At 37.0% G+C, this 18,585-nt stretch overlaps 1 protein-coding gene across 2 annotated transcripts in view; it reads left to right on the forward strand.

Moving 5' to 3' along the window:
• The window catches only part of LOC126175930 (NADPH-dependent diflavin oxidoreductase 1), an 84,600-nt gene that overhangs the window by 35,551 nt on the left and 30,464 nt on the right, over window positions 1-18,585 (forward strand). Inside the window, exons 3-7 of one of the 2 annotated variants that reach the window (XM_049923006.1) lie at window positions 4,116-4,367; window positions 4,615-4,765; window positions 5,930-6,166; window positions 10,924-11,178; window positions 17,971-18,135. In XM_049923006.1, coding sequence (XP_049778963.1) covers window positions 4,116-4,367; window positions 4,615-4,765; window positions 5,930-6,166; window positions 10,924-11,178; window positions 17,971-18,135 — 1,060 coding nt within the window. The remainder of the gene's footprint in view (window positions 1-4,115; window positions 4,368-4,614; window positions 4,766-5,929; window positions 6,167-10,923; window positions 11,179-17,970; window positions 18,136-18,585) is intronic. The other variant, XM_049923008.1, reaches the window with a different exon arrangement.

Raw genomic sequence — 18,585 nt, forward strand, 5'->3', positions numbered from 1 at the left:
AACAGACCATTGTGTCACTGTGGTGCCAATTGCTGCTCAGATTGCTGCTGCAGATGCGTTATGATGCACCAGAGCCATATGCTGAACACCATGGGCATCACTCTACTTAGCTTCCCTCCCCGTAGTGCCACAAGGGCATCCGAAGCCTGGTCATTTTGTGACCATACATTCTCATGACCACCCCTGCCTGCAGTCATGTACAGTGGCTACATTCCTGCCAGGTCTTTCTGCAGTATTGCAGAAGCAGCATCCAGGTTCTCGTAGCTCTATTACGTGACCTCATTCAAACTCAGTGAGATGTTGATAATGGCTTCTTTGTCACCGTAAAGGCATTCTTGACTAATATCAGCTCATGACATCCAGTCTCAAAGGTAACTGATGCTGACGATCATTACATTGTCTATTCAAAGCAAACCTGATTTGTTTCCTCATAATGGCACTACTAGTGCCACTCCCGTGCATCTGGTGCAAAATTTGAACAGACATCATCTTTCAGACACAGAAACATGCCTACCAACTTACGTTTAGGTCACACGACTCTTTCTTGGTGTTCCTGCCCCCCCCCCCCCCCCCTCCTCCGTGTATTTGGTTTTATGTTTGGTCAGATTCAATAGCACTCATTGGCAGCCACTGTCCAGAACAATTAGTGCTTTATGACAAATCTGTGCAACAAGAGTCATATCATAAGTGAAGAATGGTGTTTAACTACGTAATTATAAAGCAATAGTTCTGTGAAGTCACCATTGCTGATGGACAGTTGTCCAGTTCACCATTCAGTAAAGACATTTTTATCACTTAAAAAAAGCCAATACATTTTTCACAGTTGGCAAGTACAAGGCCATACACTACACAAGAGGTAATGAATTAGTCAGTGCTACATTCCTGATACCCAAACACTTTACAGAAGCCTAAACTCACAACTAACGTAGAAGAAACTGGTGTTGTTGCTTTTTAACTGTAACACAGGTGATACATACCTTGTGCTAACTGATGCAAACAGTGGCTGTGCCTGGATCACTTTCACATGTATGCTTACCTTTTACAGTGCATAACTTGCTGAGTAACTCTCACCTAAAGGGCCCCAAGTCCATTCCGTACCAGTAGTAATAGCAGAAAAAATGTTTTACTGTAAGACCAGTTGTGGTGGTATTTGTTGGCAATGAACAGGATTTATCAACTGTAGATAACTGAAGATTTTAGCGTATCAGGATGGCACGGAAATCTATGTCTAAATTGTAAGGAGTTTTATAAGCCTTGATGATATCCACAGTGTTGCGATCTATCATTGATGTTGCAGATAACAATGTTTGAGATGTCATCATTAATAGAATTGAAGTATAATAATATAGACTTGGATATTTAACTTTAAAATCTGGGAGTATGAAATTACCGAAGTACACTCTCACACCGGTTGAAAAAACAACACTCTAAGGGACAGAGATGAAACACAAAAATTCTGGGATTTCCCAGATCTGACCTAAACCAACATTTCACCACCAAGCATTAAAATCCTCCTTGGTGATTTAAGTGCACAAACTAGGCAAGAAAGAAGATACTTAGATGTCATTGGAAAATTGCCAGCTTATAAGTGAACCACCAAAAATTGGCCAGAGCTTGACTGAAGTTTGCAGGAACCACAAATATATCTGAAAATCAACATACTTTAAAAGCAAACATCATAAACTAAAAGCCTGCAGACCTCCACACTTCAGAAAAGGTGAATGGCAACTAGGCAGTGTTTCATGGATAAAAGTCCCCATTATGAAATGAACAATATTAATGTCTTGGGGAAATACACAGGCTATGACCACTATGTTCTAAATATCATAATGAAAGTAACCCTAATCATAAAGAAGAAATAGGAGAAAATTTTACCAAATCACATTAATAGAAAAATAGAGTACTAAAGGAATTTTTGGGGAAGAGTCTGTCAACACCAAATCACTACAACAATATACAGTCAAAATTGATAGCAGATCGACTTGTCAGACTATGTACAACACTATGGTTTTCACTACAACTCCGATGTCGGACAATGTGCAACACGTTTCCATTAGTCTAAATAAATAAGAGTTAGCGAGAATACAGCGAGTAGAAAAATTTGATTAGAAAGTGTTAGCTCCAATAAATTCCAGGGAGAAACTTGATTGTTGGGTTGAAGAACGTGACTAGGCAGTAGCAAGAAGGCACCAAGCTTGGATAAACTAAAAGTCTTAAAGTCGGAAAAACCAGATTTAGAAGTAATAACAAAAAGAAATTACACCCATAAAATCATCAGACAAATAAAACATAAAAACATCATAGAAATGATGGAAGAAACTTCAAGAAAAAGCAATCACAAGTTTATTACAAAACTTTTTTTTTGGCGGGGGGGGGGGGGGGGGGACATTCCATTTGCGGAATATTAATTGACTTCCCCCCCCACCCCTCCCCTCGCGTGTGTGCTTGCGCGCACCCACAAAAACACACACACACAAAATCACTTTTTTTATGATACATTCATAACTGGTTCCGTGTTCAGAGGCCATCTTCAGGTGCTAAGGGGCTGCATTCGATCAACAAGTGTTCATGCGTTGTCAACTAAAACATGAACACCTGTCCATCGAATGCTGCCCTATCATTTCAAGATAGCCTTTGAATGCAAAAACTGGTTTTGATTGTATAATAAAAAAGTGATTGTGTCAAGAAAAACATGATAAAACTTTTGGCAGATATCTTTAAAAAAAAATAAGACCCTTCAACATTAATGCGGAGAGATACATTTCACCTAAATATGGACACATCAGTTTTAACCTCCGCTAATCTGATAGATCCTCAAACCATCAGTGTGGTGAACTAAAAAATTACACAGTAAGTGGCAAATGTATAATCTGTGCAGAAGTCGGGAAAAATGCAGAGAGACGTGCAATCTTAAATCTCCACCAACATCTAATCAAAATGTGGATCGCACAGATAATTCTACAGCACTGGACCACAGGAATAATCTGTCCATTATTCAAAACAGAAGGTAAAACCAACCCAGATAATTACAGAGGAATAATCCTTCTGGACTGTACATACAAAATTTTTCCTATGTAATTTATTATTATATAAGCAAGTATATAAAGATACAAACATTTTGTGATTTAGGTCTGTCAGATCCTTATGGTCTTTGCTTCAGTATTTTGCTTCACTTCAATCTGTAGGATTTGCCCTTATTTAGAAGCTTCAGTGCATTCGCAGAAAAAAAAAAAATCTTTTCCTTCAATACTAAAGCTGTAACTGCTGTTTTAGCTTTGAATACAGTTAATGTGAAGAGGAATTTTCGTGGACATACTAGGTAGAAAATGATTTTCATCACATCACTGCTGCATGCTTTGTCAGTTATTGTTTCTACAAGAAGTGCATTTACTTTAGTATTTGGCAAGGAATTTGTTGCATAAAGCCACTATTAATCAAGTGTCACTCTCAGATTCACAAACGGCTTTACTCTCAAGCAAAGGAAATACTTGTTAAAAACTGTTGTTTTCCAGATGTCATTAAAAACTGCTCCTTTCACATAATTCATCATGTAATCATTTAAAGATAATTTTCCTATCCCTGCATCTGAAGAATACCATCATTGGCTTGCCATATAACCCACTGGGTTTTGGCTTCACTATTTTGCACTTATTTCGATAATATTAAGCAATAAGTATCATGACTCATTAGTTTGATTGACCCCCGTCCCCTCTTCAATAATTCAGTATTTATGTTCTTATACCTCTACTAATCTCTGTGTCTTGTAATCTCTATTCAGAACAGATAGAACCATATTGGAGGTGGTCCCTGTACACCCCGTCAAAGAAAGATCATTGTGGATGGTGTGGATGCACTCGTGTAGTTGTCCAGCACTGAATTAGTGGATGAATTGCTGCTCTGCAACCCATCATTTAACTACCATTACCTGGAAAGTCAGTGCAATATAAGATGGGACTGTGATCACATGTGAACAGGATTCTTCCATTCACAAAGTTGTGAGGTAACTGTAGTGCTCTCTCTCATGCACAGCAGCCATCCCTAATTCAGTTGCTTCTCACTGTATAGTCACACATTTCTGGAAGTGTTTCTTGTACATATTGCTTCTTTCTCACCAGATTTGCTGTTTTGGGCTTAGGTGATTCTTCATATGCCAAATTCAATTTTGCTGCAAAGAAACTTTATCGACGTTTGCTACAACTTGGCGGAAAGAATATAGTGAATCTTGGACTTGCAGATGATCAACATGACTTGGGTGTGGATGCTGTAGTGGATCCATGGCTAAAAGACTTGTGGGCCAAGTTGCTCTCTTTGTTTCCATTACCCCAAGGTGCAAAACCATTGGACAGAAGCCATGTATATGCACCAAGGTAACTATGATAGAAAACATTGCATTTAATTCTTATTGTGTGTTTAGCAGTTTATAACAGTTACATTTTGCATAATATAAGATGGCTTTTGTTAATTTGACACAGCTGCTTATTGAAAAAAGTTAGTTGTTTCGTTACTACTTGAGCTTTCATAGGTCTGTGAGTCCTGAAATTTTAATTTTTCTTGAAGGAGACAGTGATGCTTCTAATTAACTAAGAAGAAATGTGTTTCATTAATGTCTTTCAGATGGACTGTGACATGTGTAACATCACAGCATTTACATAAGGGACTGATGACAATGATACAGGGCACAGAAGATCCATTCATCATAAAGGAAAATTTGATCAAAGCTTCTGTTATTGAAAACCACAGAACAACATCTGAATCACACTTTCAGGTTAGTTTAGTTTTTAAAAAAAAAATGGTATTCTTCACTTGTTTCTTTGTGATGTAAAAAAAAAGGGAGTGATCATTTTTATTGGGGCTTCATGAAAGATTATGCAGTTTCCTGAAATGTGAAATTAAGCTGCCAAGTGGGTCACATTTAACTTGATAAGACGCTGGAACGAGGTCATTATTTTTGCCTATGCATGTAGATGCAGAGAGTGATGTACCTTATTTATAGGCACATCCGTGAGAATATTCAGTAGATGCACAGAATGTTGTGGTGCACCTAACCAGTTTGTTGAATTTCAGCCATTAGATGGAAACCACATGTTTCTCATAGGGAAGGGCTGGTGCTTATCTACAAACTTAGCAACTGTAGATTTTTGTTTTGGATCTGGTCAAAAATACTTTGTGTACTCAATTATGGCAGGCACAAATAAATTTTGGGGCTGGCTCAGTTGAGGGTATAATGTGCAGAAATTGCCTTTGTTGTTATGTTCTTCCTAAAAGACTTTCATATAACAGTTTGTTTGAAATTGGGTTTTCAATGACATGAAAATTCTCTGCAGAGAAAGAGAAATGTGTTTGTAAGAGTTAGTTAATTTCATTTGCTGATGCTCTAGTGACGCAGAGAGCATGGAAAAGTTAACAAAGCTGTCCACTCATACTGTGTCAAAGATCAGACTATAGCTTCAACAAATACTTGATGCTCTACTTTGGTTTATATTTACATTTGACTGACACCTTGAAGTGCAATTTTTTCTTTCTGATAAATAAAATCTTACTTGAGCTTTTGTGATGCACATCATAAGAGTGGTCTCTCTGGGTGGGGGTGGGGGAATCAGCTGTGTTGATTTCAGAGGGTGTGTTAAATGTGTGCATAAGTATCCTCATACTCTGAAATAATTTATAAACATTTTACTGTGAAAATTTGTAGACTGGTGCTTACACATAGAATCCATGTGGCTATTATGAGACTTTAAGGTGAGATTTGTTGTATTGCATATGCTCTGCTGATATCAGATATTACGTCTGTGTTGCTTACATTTGTGTGTTGTATATTAAAACTAATTTAACAATTTTAATTCAAATTATTTGCAATTTTAAGAGCTCATAGATAATTGTTTGTTAATTTTAACTTTTCTCTCTTTTTTTATTTCTTTATGTGTAACAGGATGTGAGACTGCTGCGTCTTTCAACATCGATGCTTACATATAACCCAGGTGATGTTTTAATGGTAACTCCACATAACTCTGCAGAAAATGTAAAGAAATTCTTTGAATTACTACCGCAGTTTGATCCAGATTCTATTGTATCGGTAACAGAAAAGAGTCCTGATGTTCCAGTTCCGATTCCGCTGAGGAAACCATTCAGCATGAAGAAGTGTGTTGAACAGTTTCTGGACCTCAGTGTAAGATTATTTACTTACTTTTAGAAGTTCAATAATTTACAGTTAAGAGTGTTAAAAACCACTGCATGCCACTAATGTGATTGGGGTAATATATTCTATCAATTTTCAGGATATGTCAATTAGATATTTCTAGAGAAAATTTTGTTGACAGTGAAACATTTGAGTTTATATTTTGAACTTCTGTACAGATTAAAATTGTGAGGGCAAATCATGAACTGTGCCTAGATAGTGGAATATCATTACCTGCAAAAGGCAAGGTGCTGGGTCAAATACTAATCTCATTTTAAAATGTCTGAAAATTTAAAAATAGTGCACACTCTGTTTCAGAGTAAGAGAAGACATTATATTTGCTTCTGACAGGAAAAAAGTATATCTGTGTTATCCCATGGAATAAGCTCCAGTCATTTGGTAGCTCAATTATTTCCACATAAACTAATGCTAAGAAAATTTCAAAAGTAAGAATCAGACAGAAAATGTTATTAGAATTGGTGCAAACAATCAGTTATTAACAGTTGTGAGAACTCACCAGCAACATTGCACATGATGACATAAAATATACAAATATATTACAGATCCTTAACTGAGAAAATCCTAATATGCAAAATAACTGCTGAATGAAGAGAGAGACATTTCTGAGATGCAGAAATGTGCACTTACTGGGGTTCAGCTAGTTGATGAAAGTTTGAAACATATGGCATGTTGTTTGCTGAATGAAGAGAGAGACATTTCTGAGATGCAGAAATGTGCACTTACTGGGGTTCAGCTAGTTGATGAAAGTTTGAAACATATGACATGTTGTTTGAAATAGTTCATTGTCTCTGGGTAACTGAAACTTTTAAAAATGTTAAGAATGAAGGGCATTATTTTCAGGTGTTGAAAATTAAAGTTAATTCATTCCATATGTAACAATGTGTAGAATGTCTCACATCATTGGCTGTAGTACTACTTAGAGAGAATGCTCAATCATTACTGTAATGCATTTCTCACAACCAACAAATTTATTAATTGGGTAACCAGGTTTAACAAAGCCTTTTACAATTGTCCAATTACGTACTTGCTATTCAAAGTCTGATTAATGACAACCCAATTCATCTGTGTGTTACGCCTCAGAGAAGCTCTTCATTCTTGGCAAGCTCAGTATCGCAGACCTTCCTACAGGAAAAGCTCAGTAACGTGATGCACTGTGCTGCAACTGCCAGGACACACATTTCTAATGATGTAAGCACGTCAGGTGGCAGTCGGGTGTCCTTCATGTCATCCTGCAGCACCTTGAACATAAAAGAATTCACAAACCAAATACAGAGTACTATTAAATACATAACTAATTAATTTTAACAATATTTCATGTCACTGAGCATGTTATCAGTTAGTTAAAATGTCAAGGGTACAGTCATTATACCTATTCATCTTATTATTATAAAATAATTCTGTACCCTTACCCTCCCTTCACTTTGTAACCATCCGCATCCTATCCCATTTTCCTCTCTGAGGAAGGAAGTAACAGTTCTAAAGCTTGGATAGTGTGTTTTAATTATTGCCAGACCTGGAATTTTTCTTTCTGTACTAAAATAGTACTGGACAGCCATTGTATCTTCCAGAATGGTGTAAAACTGTTCGCTTGGTGTGCTTGCTACACCAGGTTACTTTTTTCTGCTGATGATTGTGTATGAGATGTGAGTGATGCTGTGTGTGGCACATTGTCAGCAGGTTTTTATAGTTAGTTGATTAATATGGTACTGCTTGCAGCTCTGCAGTACTGTGCTTCTCACTCTGTTCCATTTCATGAACCCAGTACACAAATTCATGTTTGTGCTGTCAGTTTGGACTACCCTCAGCTACACATTACTATTTCTGTTATTGCACACTAGCATAGTAACTGAATTATGTGTTGTGAATGTAATATGACTGACTGGCTGGAATGTCAGATGAATATTTATTTCATTTCATGTCCTGTAGATCCTGGTAGCGAGTGAATCGCAAGGATATGGAACGTGTGAGATTCTACGTAGTTCAAATATAAGTTATATAAATACAATAAAAAGATTCAATGTAAATAAAAATCAACTAAACAACAGCACAATCAATTAACAGAAAATTGTGTTTCACATGTTAAGGATGAGTAATGTATTTGTGATAGGAATGTATCAGATTGTACACAGTTGAAATATATCTTACATAAATAAAAGATACAATGTAAATAAGATATCAGCTAAACAGTAGCACATTCAGTTAACAGAACATTTTTGTTTCACATGTTAAGGATGTGTAATATATACAGGAGTAAAGATAAACTAAATATTCCAAAGGAAATACAGGAATACTAATAAATAATTGTCATATGCCTGTGATAGTACTCAAAATAAAATTAATTATAATAAGTTTACAACATTTACTAATTTAGTGATTATATACATTTTCTTTCACATATTCATCAACTGTATAAAAAGATTTCTCTATCAGGTACTCCTTGAGATTTTGTGTGAATGCTGGCAATCTTTTGTGAAGGCATTTGATGTGTGGTGGGAGAGCATTAAACAGCTTAATGCTGGAGTAATCAGCTCCTTTTTGGAACATAGTGAGGCTTTTCAGTTCAATGTGCAGACTGTTATTGGTTCTTGTGTTATAGTCATGAAATTGGATGTTATCTATGTAGATGAAGGGTTTTTACAGACAAGGGCAACAAGGAAAAGATATATCGTGAGGAGGTGGTAAGGATCCCCATCTTTCGAAACAAGCGCCTGCAAGTGTGCCTGTGATGGACACTACTCATTGTTCTAATGTTGTTGTTGTTGGTTTTTTTATTTTATTTTTTTTTTTTTTTTTTCAGTGAAAATTTTCTTTGCGAGAGGTTGGGTTCCCCCAGAATAAATAGCATATGACATTAATGAATGAAAATAGCCAAAGTACGAAGCCTTAATGGTGTCTACTTCAACCACTGAGGCAATAACCCGTAGTGAAATTATTGCTGAGCTAAGTGTTTTATAACGGGGAAGAATGTGTGTTGACCAGTTACATTTGCTGTCTATATAACCACCCAGGAATTTTGTAACCACAGCTTTTTGTATTTCTTGATGTCTGCACTTAATGTTAATTTCTTCCAAATTTCTTTGTGGAGTATGGGAATATCATATAAAGGGTTTTATCTGTATTGAGTGAGAGATCATTTGAAGAAAACCAGTTTACAATATCATTGAAAACTTTATTCGTAGTTTGTTCAAAATTGTTGTCTGTAAAATCGTCATTTAGAATTGTAGTGTCATCTACTGTTTGTAGTGTCATTTACTGTTTGTATCAGAACAAACTGGGAAATCATTAATGAAGATGAGAAATAGCAGTGGACCCAAAACAGATCCTTGTGGCACACGACAACTTATTGAGTCCCACTCAGATGAGGCAGGTTCTCTGGATGAGCCATTCAGCATCACAGTCTGCTTTTGGTCCTTTAGGTATGATTGGAGCCACGAACCAATGCTACTACCCAAACCATAATATTCTGCCTTTTTCAAAAGGATTAGATGGTTTACACAATCAAAGGCTTTTGAGAGGTCACAAAAAATACCTACTGGAGACTTTTTTTTGTTCATGGCTTCCAGAAATTGTTTGGAGAAACAGAATGTTGCTTGTTCTGTAGAAAGACCAGCACAAAATCCAAACTGACTCTTGTTTAGGATATTGTATAAGCTAAGATGATTGACAATCAACCTGTGCATGAGTTTTTCAAGAAGTTTTGAAAAGATGGTTAAGAGGGAGATTGGGCGATAGTTTGTAAACATTGTTTTTCTCACCTTTTTTAAAGAGTCGTATCACTACAGCTAGTTTTAGCATGTCGGGGACTATTCCTTCTAGCAGATATGTATTGAATATGTTGCATAAGACTGGACTTATATATTTATAGCAATATTTCACTATTTTACAGGAAATATTGTCCACACCAACAGACTTTTTATTTTTTAATGAGGTAATAATTCTTTCAATCTCTTTTACTGTAGCATGAAGTAAGGATAATTGGAGGGGTCTGTTACTGATATCCTTCTGCAGAAGAGCCAATAACTCGTTCACAGAAACTTTACAGACTGTTTTCTCTGCTGCTGAAAAGTGCCTGCTGAAGATTTCTGGTTTCTTTACAATATTGGTACTTTCTTTAATTTCAATGGGTGTCCTGTGCCCCCCCCTCTCCCTTCACTTTATTACATTCCATATTGTTTTTATTTTGTTGTCAGGCTTATCAATTTCAGACTTGATGCACATATTTTTTGACTTATTTATTACCTTCTTTAGGATGTTACAGTAAAGAGTGTAGTGCTGACATTTCTTTGGATCATTACAAGTTGTACAGGATGTTTTTATTCCTGCAGTGTTCCATGACTTATTGACAGTGCTTACGTGACTGTTTCTAATTGCTTGTTTTGGGAAATGTGGCTTCAAAGGTGACACAAATTCATTCAGAAATGTATTAGTGTTAATCCAGCTATCACTTAATGTGGGATATTCTTGTGAAACACATATACATTATTTTACCTATTATTGGAAATTTCCTTATAAGCTTTCAATATAGCATCAAAATGTTTTTAATGTTTATTGTACGACTGTTTCAATAAACTTTTAATCTATTAGGATTGAAAATAACGTACAATTCTGCTTGTATCGAAAAGCTGAAAAATGGTATTTTGTGGCTTGCACATTAGAGTACCTGTTATAACTATAAACCTTGTGTTATATATGCAGATTTATTTAACAAAGAGTTGGTCTTTTTGCAGGCTATTCCAAGGCGATACTTCTTTGAGCTGATGGCATTTCTTGCAGAGTTAGAGCTGGAAAAAGAAAAGTTGGAGGAATTTGCATCTTCAGAAGGCCAGGAAGACTTATTTAATTACTGTAATCGTCCTCGGAGAACTTTGTTGGAAGTTTTGCAGGACTTTCCCAATACTTCATCAAAAATCCCTCTCGATTATTTATTTGAGCTTTTTACACCTATTAAAGCGAGAGCATTTTCTGTAGCTTCTTCACCCCATGTAAGTGAAATATTGTGTAAGTTTTTAACCTTGCATTTAATGTGTTAAAATTATACAATTATTTTAAACAATGGAATGTCCAGGTTAGAATCACAACAATATTATGAAAAGGATATATTGCTACTCACCACATAGAGGTGATGTTGAGTTGTACAAAGTCAAGACTTCTAATCAATTAAACTTTTGGTCCAAAAGCCTTCTTTGGAAATAGAAAGCACACACACATTCACACAAGCATTACTCAAACACACATGCCTACTGTCTCTGCCGCAGTGGCCAGTTTGCGGGATACAAATGTTGGAGTAGGTGGTGGCGGCGGCGGTGGCGGCAGCGGTGAGGGGACGTGTGCAGCAGGTCTTGCATCTAGGTCTACTCCTCGGAGAACGAGTGGAGTGAGGACAGACAAGATTATTGCATAGGTTCAGTAGGATGTAGACTACTGCTATGGGAGGTATGGGGAGTATAGTGGGTAGGATATTCCTCATTTCAGGGCACGGTGAGAGGTAGTCAAAACCCTGGCAGAGAATGTGATTCAGATGCTCCAGTCCTGGATGGTACTGAGTCATGAGAGGTGATCCTTCATGGCCAGATGATGGGAGTGTAGGAGATGGTAGGTGAGTGGAGAGATAAGACAAAGATCTGTTTCTGAACAAGATTGGGAGGGTAATTTTGATCTTTGAAGGCCTCAGGGAGTTCCTTGGCACATTTGGAGAGAGACTGATCATTACTACAGGGGCAATGGCCATGGTAGCTTGGCTCCATGGAAGGGACTTCTAGCCATGGCCACAGAAGTATGCATTTGGATGTCTGTGCAGTTTTGTGCGTGCGTGCGTGCGTGCGTGCGTGCGTGTGTGTGTGTGTGTGTGTGTGTGTGTGTGACACACAGAGAGAGAGAGAGAGAGAGAGAGTGTGTGTTTGCCGAACAAAGGGCTGGTGCTCAAGGATTGGTGTGGGTGCTGTTTTCTGTTGCATGTTTCTGTGCTCAATACATCAATTCCCAGAGCATGGGTGGATGCCTTTCCTGTATTTTACAAGTTGTTATTGTGCTTTATCTGATAAGTGAAATCTGTGATACGAAGTTCTGCAAAGGATATGTTATTTTATTTTTTAATGTTTAGAAGTTGAAATGTATTACCAACCAATCAAAAGTGTATAGCACCCTATTACTGAATGAAAAAAATGTGAAAAAGTGATGGGAAATGTTCAATAATGGATGAAGAAATGTGCATGATGAAACTTCTCTCAACTGTCTGACGCTCATAAGAGATGTTTTGAAGAACGAAATAGTGCATGCCACCTGTTCATAAAGTACAATGAGTTCCTAGGCAGGAAATATTTTGGAAGTGATGATGACATGTAGACAAATGTAGACTGGCAATGGCAAGGAAAGCGCTTCTGAAGAAGAGAAATTTGTTAACATAAAGTATAGATTTAAGTGTCAGGAAGTCGTTTCTGAAAGTATTTGTATGGAGTGTAGCCATGTATGGAAGTGAAATGTGGACGATAAATAGTTTAGACAAAAAGAGAATAGAAGCTTTCAAAATGTGGTGCTACAGAAGAATGCTGAAGATTAGATGGGTAGATCATATAACTAATGAAGAGGTACTGAATAGGATTGGGGAGAAGAGAAGTTTGTGGCACAACTTGAATAGAAGAAGGGATCGGTTGGTAGGACATGTTCTGAGGCATCAAGGGATCATCAATTTAGTATTGGAGGGCAGTGTGGAGGGTAAAAATCATAGAGGGAGACCAAGAGATGAATACACTAAACAGATACAGAAGGATGTAGGTTGCAGTAGGTACTGGGAGATGGAGCAGCTTGCACAGGATAGAGTAGCATGGAGAGCTGCAGCAAACCAGTCTCAGGACTGAAGACAACAACAACAACAACAGATGACATGCAGAATACAGTGAACGAATGGGTTAGTGGACTTTTAGCAGCCGAGTATGGTATGGGTATTTTAACCTCAGGAAAAAATATAATGAATCCTTAAATAATGGCGGTGAATGTGTATAGAAGTATGAGTGACAGTCAATAAGCTGCATCTGGTAAAGTACACAACATGGCCATGGCGTACCTCTTCGAGGCACACAGATGGGACAAGGTCCTTTTCACTCGCCTTCACATAGGACACAGCCCTATGACTTGTGGGAGGTATGCTTCAGCATAAGGACGATCCAATGTGTGTTGCTTGTGGTGTACAGTAGAGTAATGCACGGTGCTGGTTTCAGCCTGCTCAGCCCGTATCTTGCAGCATGACCTCTATGGGTTGTGGGCCATTTTACCGGGCCTGCCGGACTAGCAGGCTGAGTGTAGACTACCAGGCTGGAGCCAGCGAGCTGACAGGCCAACCTGTCAACTTAGCACCCCATTGCATCAAGCGCCCTGCTTGCGGTACTGCTGCAGCTGTCTGCCTGTGCTGTGACACGTCTTGCATCTGTTTGAAATGTCTTAAGATATACGGGGAGAGAATGACTCATTCACATTTTGTTATGTGATTACTATAGAGTCTATTCACTGCTACAGTAACTGTGATTTTAAGAACTCCATTCTACAAAAAAGCAATGCCTTTAATTCTGCTAGCATATGTTTGATTTGTGCTGTTTGAAACATAAGACACATAATTACAAGAATCTATCCACAATAAATATATTCTGAAATTGTTACTAGTGTCACAAGCACTCTTACAATGTGTGTAAATACTGTAACAGACTGAAACTAAATAAAATCTGGTATTACAAGGAAGCGTGCAGTGCCCTTCTTTTCACATTTTTTTTCATTGTAGGTAGGCCTTGTAGTCAAAGCTCTGTCTTTTATGATTTTCAGCCATGAAATGAACATAAAAAATGCTGAAACTAGTGCGTCAGTTAATTGCACGGATGACCAATGAAAATCCAATATTTATATTCAGTACTGTAATAAGAACTGAAAATTTAAAACTTTATTTTAATGTTCAGCTGTGAGAATTTCTCCCCTGCTCCACTCCTCTCTTTTTCAGGTCCACTGTCTCCCCCCTGCCCTGTCTGCACCCTGCTCCTTGCCCCACAGCCAGACAGTGCTATATGCTCTGCCAGACAGTGCTCTTCTCTTGCCCCCCCTCCTCACCCATACCCTGTTATGGCTCCCCCTCCACTGCAGATTGGTGCTTTTACTCAATGCGAGAGTTGCATTCTAGCCACACTGGCCACAGATAGAAACCACGTGCGCTTGAGGTGTGCCAGGTTTGTGTGTGTGTGTGTTTGTTTCTGAAGACAGCTTTTGTCAAAAGCCCAATGTGTAACAGTCTGTTGTCTGTGACTATCTGTGACTCAATGTATCATCTTTATGATGAGTAACAATCTATCCTTTTCATAATATTGTTGATATTCCAATGTAGACCTTCCATTGTGTTATGAGTATTTGATTATTTCTCTTCCATTAAGTTACAACTCAGCACCAAATTCATTTTATCAATTGAGGAGAGACCAGAAGACTATTCTGTAATTTTGTTTAGAGCTGGTCAGGCAAATTTTATCATAATTGTTAATCAATCACACATTGTCTTCTAGATTGATAATTTCCAAAGACACTCTTTAGCATTAGGGTCTGTGATTTTATCTTGACTTATTACTAATGCAAGAAATAGCTGTTATTTTATTAGAAGAGTTTGAAGAAAAATAATTAACTTCACCAAACAAAACAACAGTATAACCAATAAGCAAATTCCTATTATATTCTGAATAATTTTTCAGGGATTACAACATTCACTATTCTTCGCAATATTTCAGTTCCCCTTATCCAAGTACTAGTAGGGTTAGGAGTTACTTGAATGCAGTAATAAGAAAGCAGTTATTTCCTTTCTCCACAGTGATTCTCTTCAAATAAGATAGCTTACATAAATTGTCCTTTTTTTGGGACAAAGATATCATTGTTAATAAAAATTCAACTCCATATCTCTGTTATGATTGATGGATAAGAAATAACATATCCAGATCCATACACTTCTAATGTGCACTCAAGGGTATGTTAAGCAGAAGTGTTGCAAAATCAGAAATCTTTCATTTAGTTTTGTTTTACAATAGTCTTTTAGAGAATCATGAGGATGTATTCAATATGTCTTCCGAGCATCGGCGTTCACATGATGTCATATACTGCATTTATTTATATGTATAGTTTCCTACATTTATCTGTTGTTTTTGTTGGTAGCGAGGTTTTTTAAAAACTTCAGAGTTTGCACTTTTGATGCAGCTGTGTTCACAGTAACCATATTCTCACTGGATATTCTGTCTTCAGAAGTCCTTTTGATGTTGTTCTGTTTGTGATGTATTAGTACAGCAGCCACTGCGCCACTAATCAGCCTGAAGTTATCTAATAAATGAGTTGTAACTTATAAGAACAGTTACTGTTATTGACACCATCCTCACCATAATGTTCACCATAAGTAGAGTCTAAGAATATTCTGTCACTAACACTGAGGCACTAACACACAGAATGGGTAAAACAGTGAAAAACAAATTGCATTATCATTGTTGAAATGACTTGATGTGATCCAGACTGTTTACATTCTTGGACAATTGCATGCATTTCTGAATCACAGGGTAAACTGTAAATAAGGAAGTTTCAGTACAAGGAGATGTTTGTGGTGACAGAAAGTAATTTGAAAATTATTGTAATTAATTGAAATGACTCTTTCTGATATGAGCAGATGTTTGTGTTTACACTGCCAGGACAATGATCCTTAGAGTAAATGCAGTAAGCAAATAATTAAATTTACTGCATTGTTTAACTCTGTTTCATTTTCACTAAGAAATAAGTTCACGGAATTAAAATAATGTGACATGAGGAGTGATTTCTTCATAGATATACTGTAAGTGAAAACCATTATGTTTAAAATTACACAGTACTGTTTCACCTCATGAAAGCTTGTGCTACCTACCAATATCCCAGTCAGACTGTTGGGAAAAAAAGAAGCCTATACTTCGCGAAAAGTGAGGTAGAATATTTTATTTATTAAACATGTTTGTATGGTCGTAAAGACTGGAAAACCAAATTTTCTCAACAAAAGTTGTTTCCTAAACTATCTTTAGTAAAAAAAAAAATTAAATATTGGACTCTTTTTCGCCTTCTTCAAAAATCTGTTTCTTGTGTGTATAGCACTTTGGTGTCTATTTCCTTTTTAAAAGGTTGTAAAACTGTAAAGAACCAAGATCCAGCATCTGAGTCAGTTCCTCATGTAAGTTGATCTGTAGAAGAGCATGCTCCTGCTGAAAAGCAGGTTTTAAATATTCTTCCATTTGCAAGAACTGCAGTGGAGTCAACTGTGAAAGCATGCCGGAATTTTTATATGAAGAAAATGGAGAAGTGTTAGTTTCTATGGAAATTGAGGAAACAGATGTCAAAATCAACATACTAGAAGAGGCTGACTTACTGTTGGAAGAAGAGGTTGATCCGGGGCCCAATCCATCTTCTTGTCCTGGTTCTTCTAACTCAAGGCATTTACGGTGACATCAAGGAACATGGCCGGTCGAAACATTGGAAGTGACTCATATATCTACCTCAAGTGCACGAAAGGTTGAACTACACTGTCAGAAGTGATGATAGTAATAAATGTTTACATATTACCACATTTTCAATTATAATAAAGCTACATAGTTTTCATTTGTATCACATGGTTTCTTCATGCAAGTATAATTAGTGACCTATTTTGCCTTGCCTGTTTCAGCAAATGATAGTTATTTTTCTGTAATATATCTAAAAACAAAGATGATGTAACTTACCAAACGAAAGTGTTGGTATGTTGATAGACACACAAACACACACACAAAATTCAAGCTTTCGCAACCTAAGGTTGCTTCATCAGGAAAGAGGGAAGGAGAGGAAAAGACGAAAGGATGTAGGTTTTAAGGGAGAGGGTAAGGAGTCATTCCAATCCCCGGAGCGGAAAGACTTACCTTAGGGGGAAAAAAGGACAGGTGTACACTCGCGCGCGCGCGCGCGCGCGCGCGCACACACACACACACACACACACACACACACACACACACACACACACAGACACAAGCAAACATTTCGTTTGGTAAGTTACATCATCTTTGTTTTTAGATATATTTTTCCCATGTGGAATGTTTCCCTCTATTATATTCATATCATTATTTTTCTGTCATTTGTTTTTTAATATAGAAACATAAAGAGTAAATGATGTAGTTTTATAAATGTGCGTGATTCAGAGCTGAGACACCCAGGAGCTTAATTTCGGCTAGTGATGTATGAATCACAAGTGATGAGAGTCCAGAAATCACCCAATTGCACATGGAGTAGATGTACTGCAAAGTGAGATGTTCAATTCCAGTGTATAACATAATATATATTTCTAGTATATAAACAGAGCTGAAATAAAAGTACTCAAAACCAAGGTATATTGCCATTTTGCACATAATTCGAAAAACTGATACTTTTAATGAACTGTAGTGCCCTGGGTATTGGGTGCAGGAAAAAAATTGGAATACTCAAATTTTTAGAGAATTTTTTGCTCGTTTTAAAAAGGAAATAAATGTCAAAGCATTTTTTAAAACTTCAAAAAATTCAAAATTTTTCAACTATCGAAAATTTACCCAACATAATTTTTGTTGAAAAAACTGTCTTCAAATGTTTCAACAATATGAATGAGTTAAAAACAAGTTATATCTACTATTCGACTAGACTACAATTCTGTCTTGTACACCCTCAATCTCTTCAAGCACATTTTCCTTTACATACAATTAACTATTACATATTCTTATACATATTCATCATTAGTGACAACTTTGTTACAGGGTCATCCTAATGAAGTTCATATTCTTGTGGCAGTAGTCAAATATCGCACAAAATTATTGGCTCCACGTCTGGGCCTTTGCTCCAATTGGATTGCAACATTAAATTTGAATCAAAGAATACCTGTATGGGTAAAGAAAGGCTCCTTCCAATTTCCTTCAGACACAGTAAGTTGAAACTACATTGATCTATATTTTAGGTGTTAATTAAAATTTGTAAACTGCTTGTAACCGCTTGCTTCCTCTTTACCCACCATATATGTCAGTTCATATTTGCTTGTGTGCACTCACTTTTGGCCTGTTCTCCCCTCTCCCACTATGTTACATATAAAAATATGTGCTGTCGCCTTGCAGAAACATGACATATTAAAGTGGTGTGCAAAAAAGACGATGGGTGTTGGGGCGATGCGCAATAGCAAGAAGCAGTGTACTACATAATGCTTCTGCCAATCGCATCATTCTTCTGCATCATTCTGTACCACATGTTTCAGGGTGCATGAAGAACATTTAGTGCTGATTTTAATGTTCATTTAGGTACAGTGAGTTACTTAGCCACTATAGTATTCATTAGGGATGGTATAAAGCAAACACAAGTGTTACATTAAGAAGCAGCAGTGA

Source organism: Schistocerca cancellata, chromosome 3 (genome assembly GCF_023864275.1).
Source record: "Schistocerca cancellata isolate TAMUIC-IGC-003103 chromosome 3, iqSchCanc2.1, whole genome shotgun sequence".
NCBI lineage: Eukaryota > Metazoa > Arthropoda > Insecta > Orthoptera > Acrididae > Schistocerca > Schistocerca cancellata.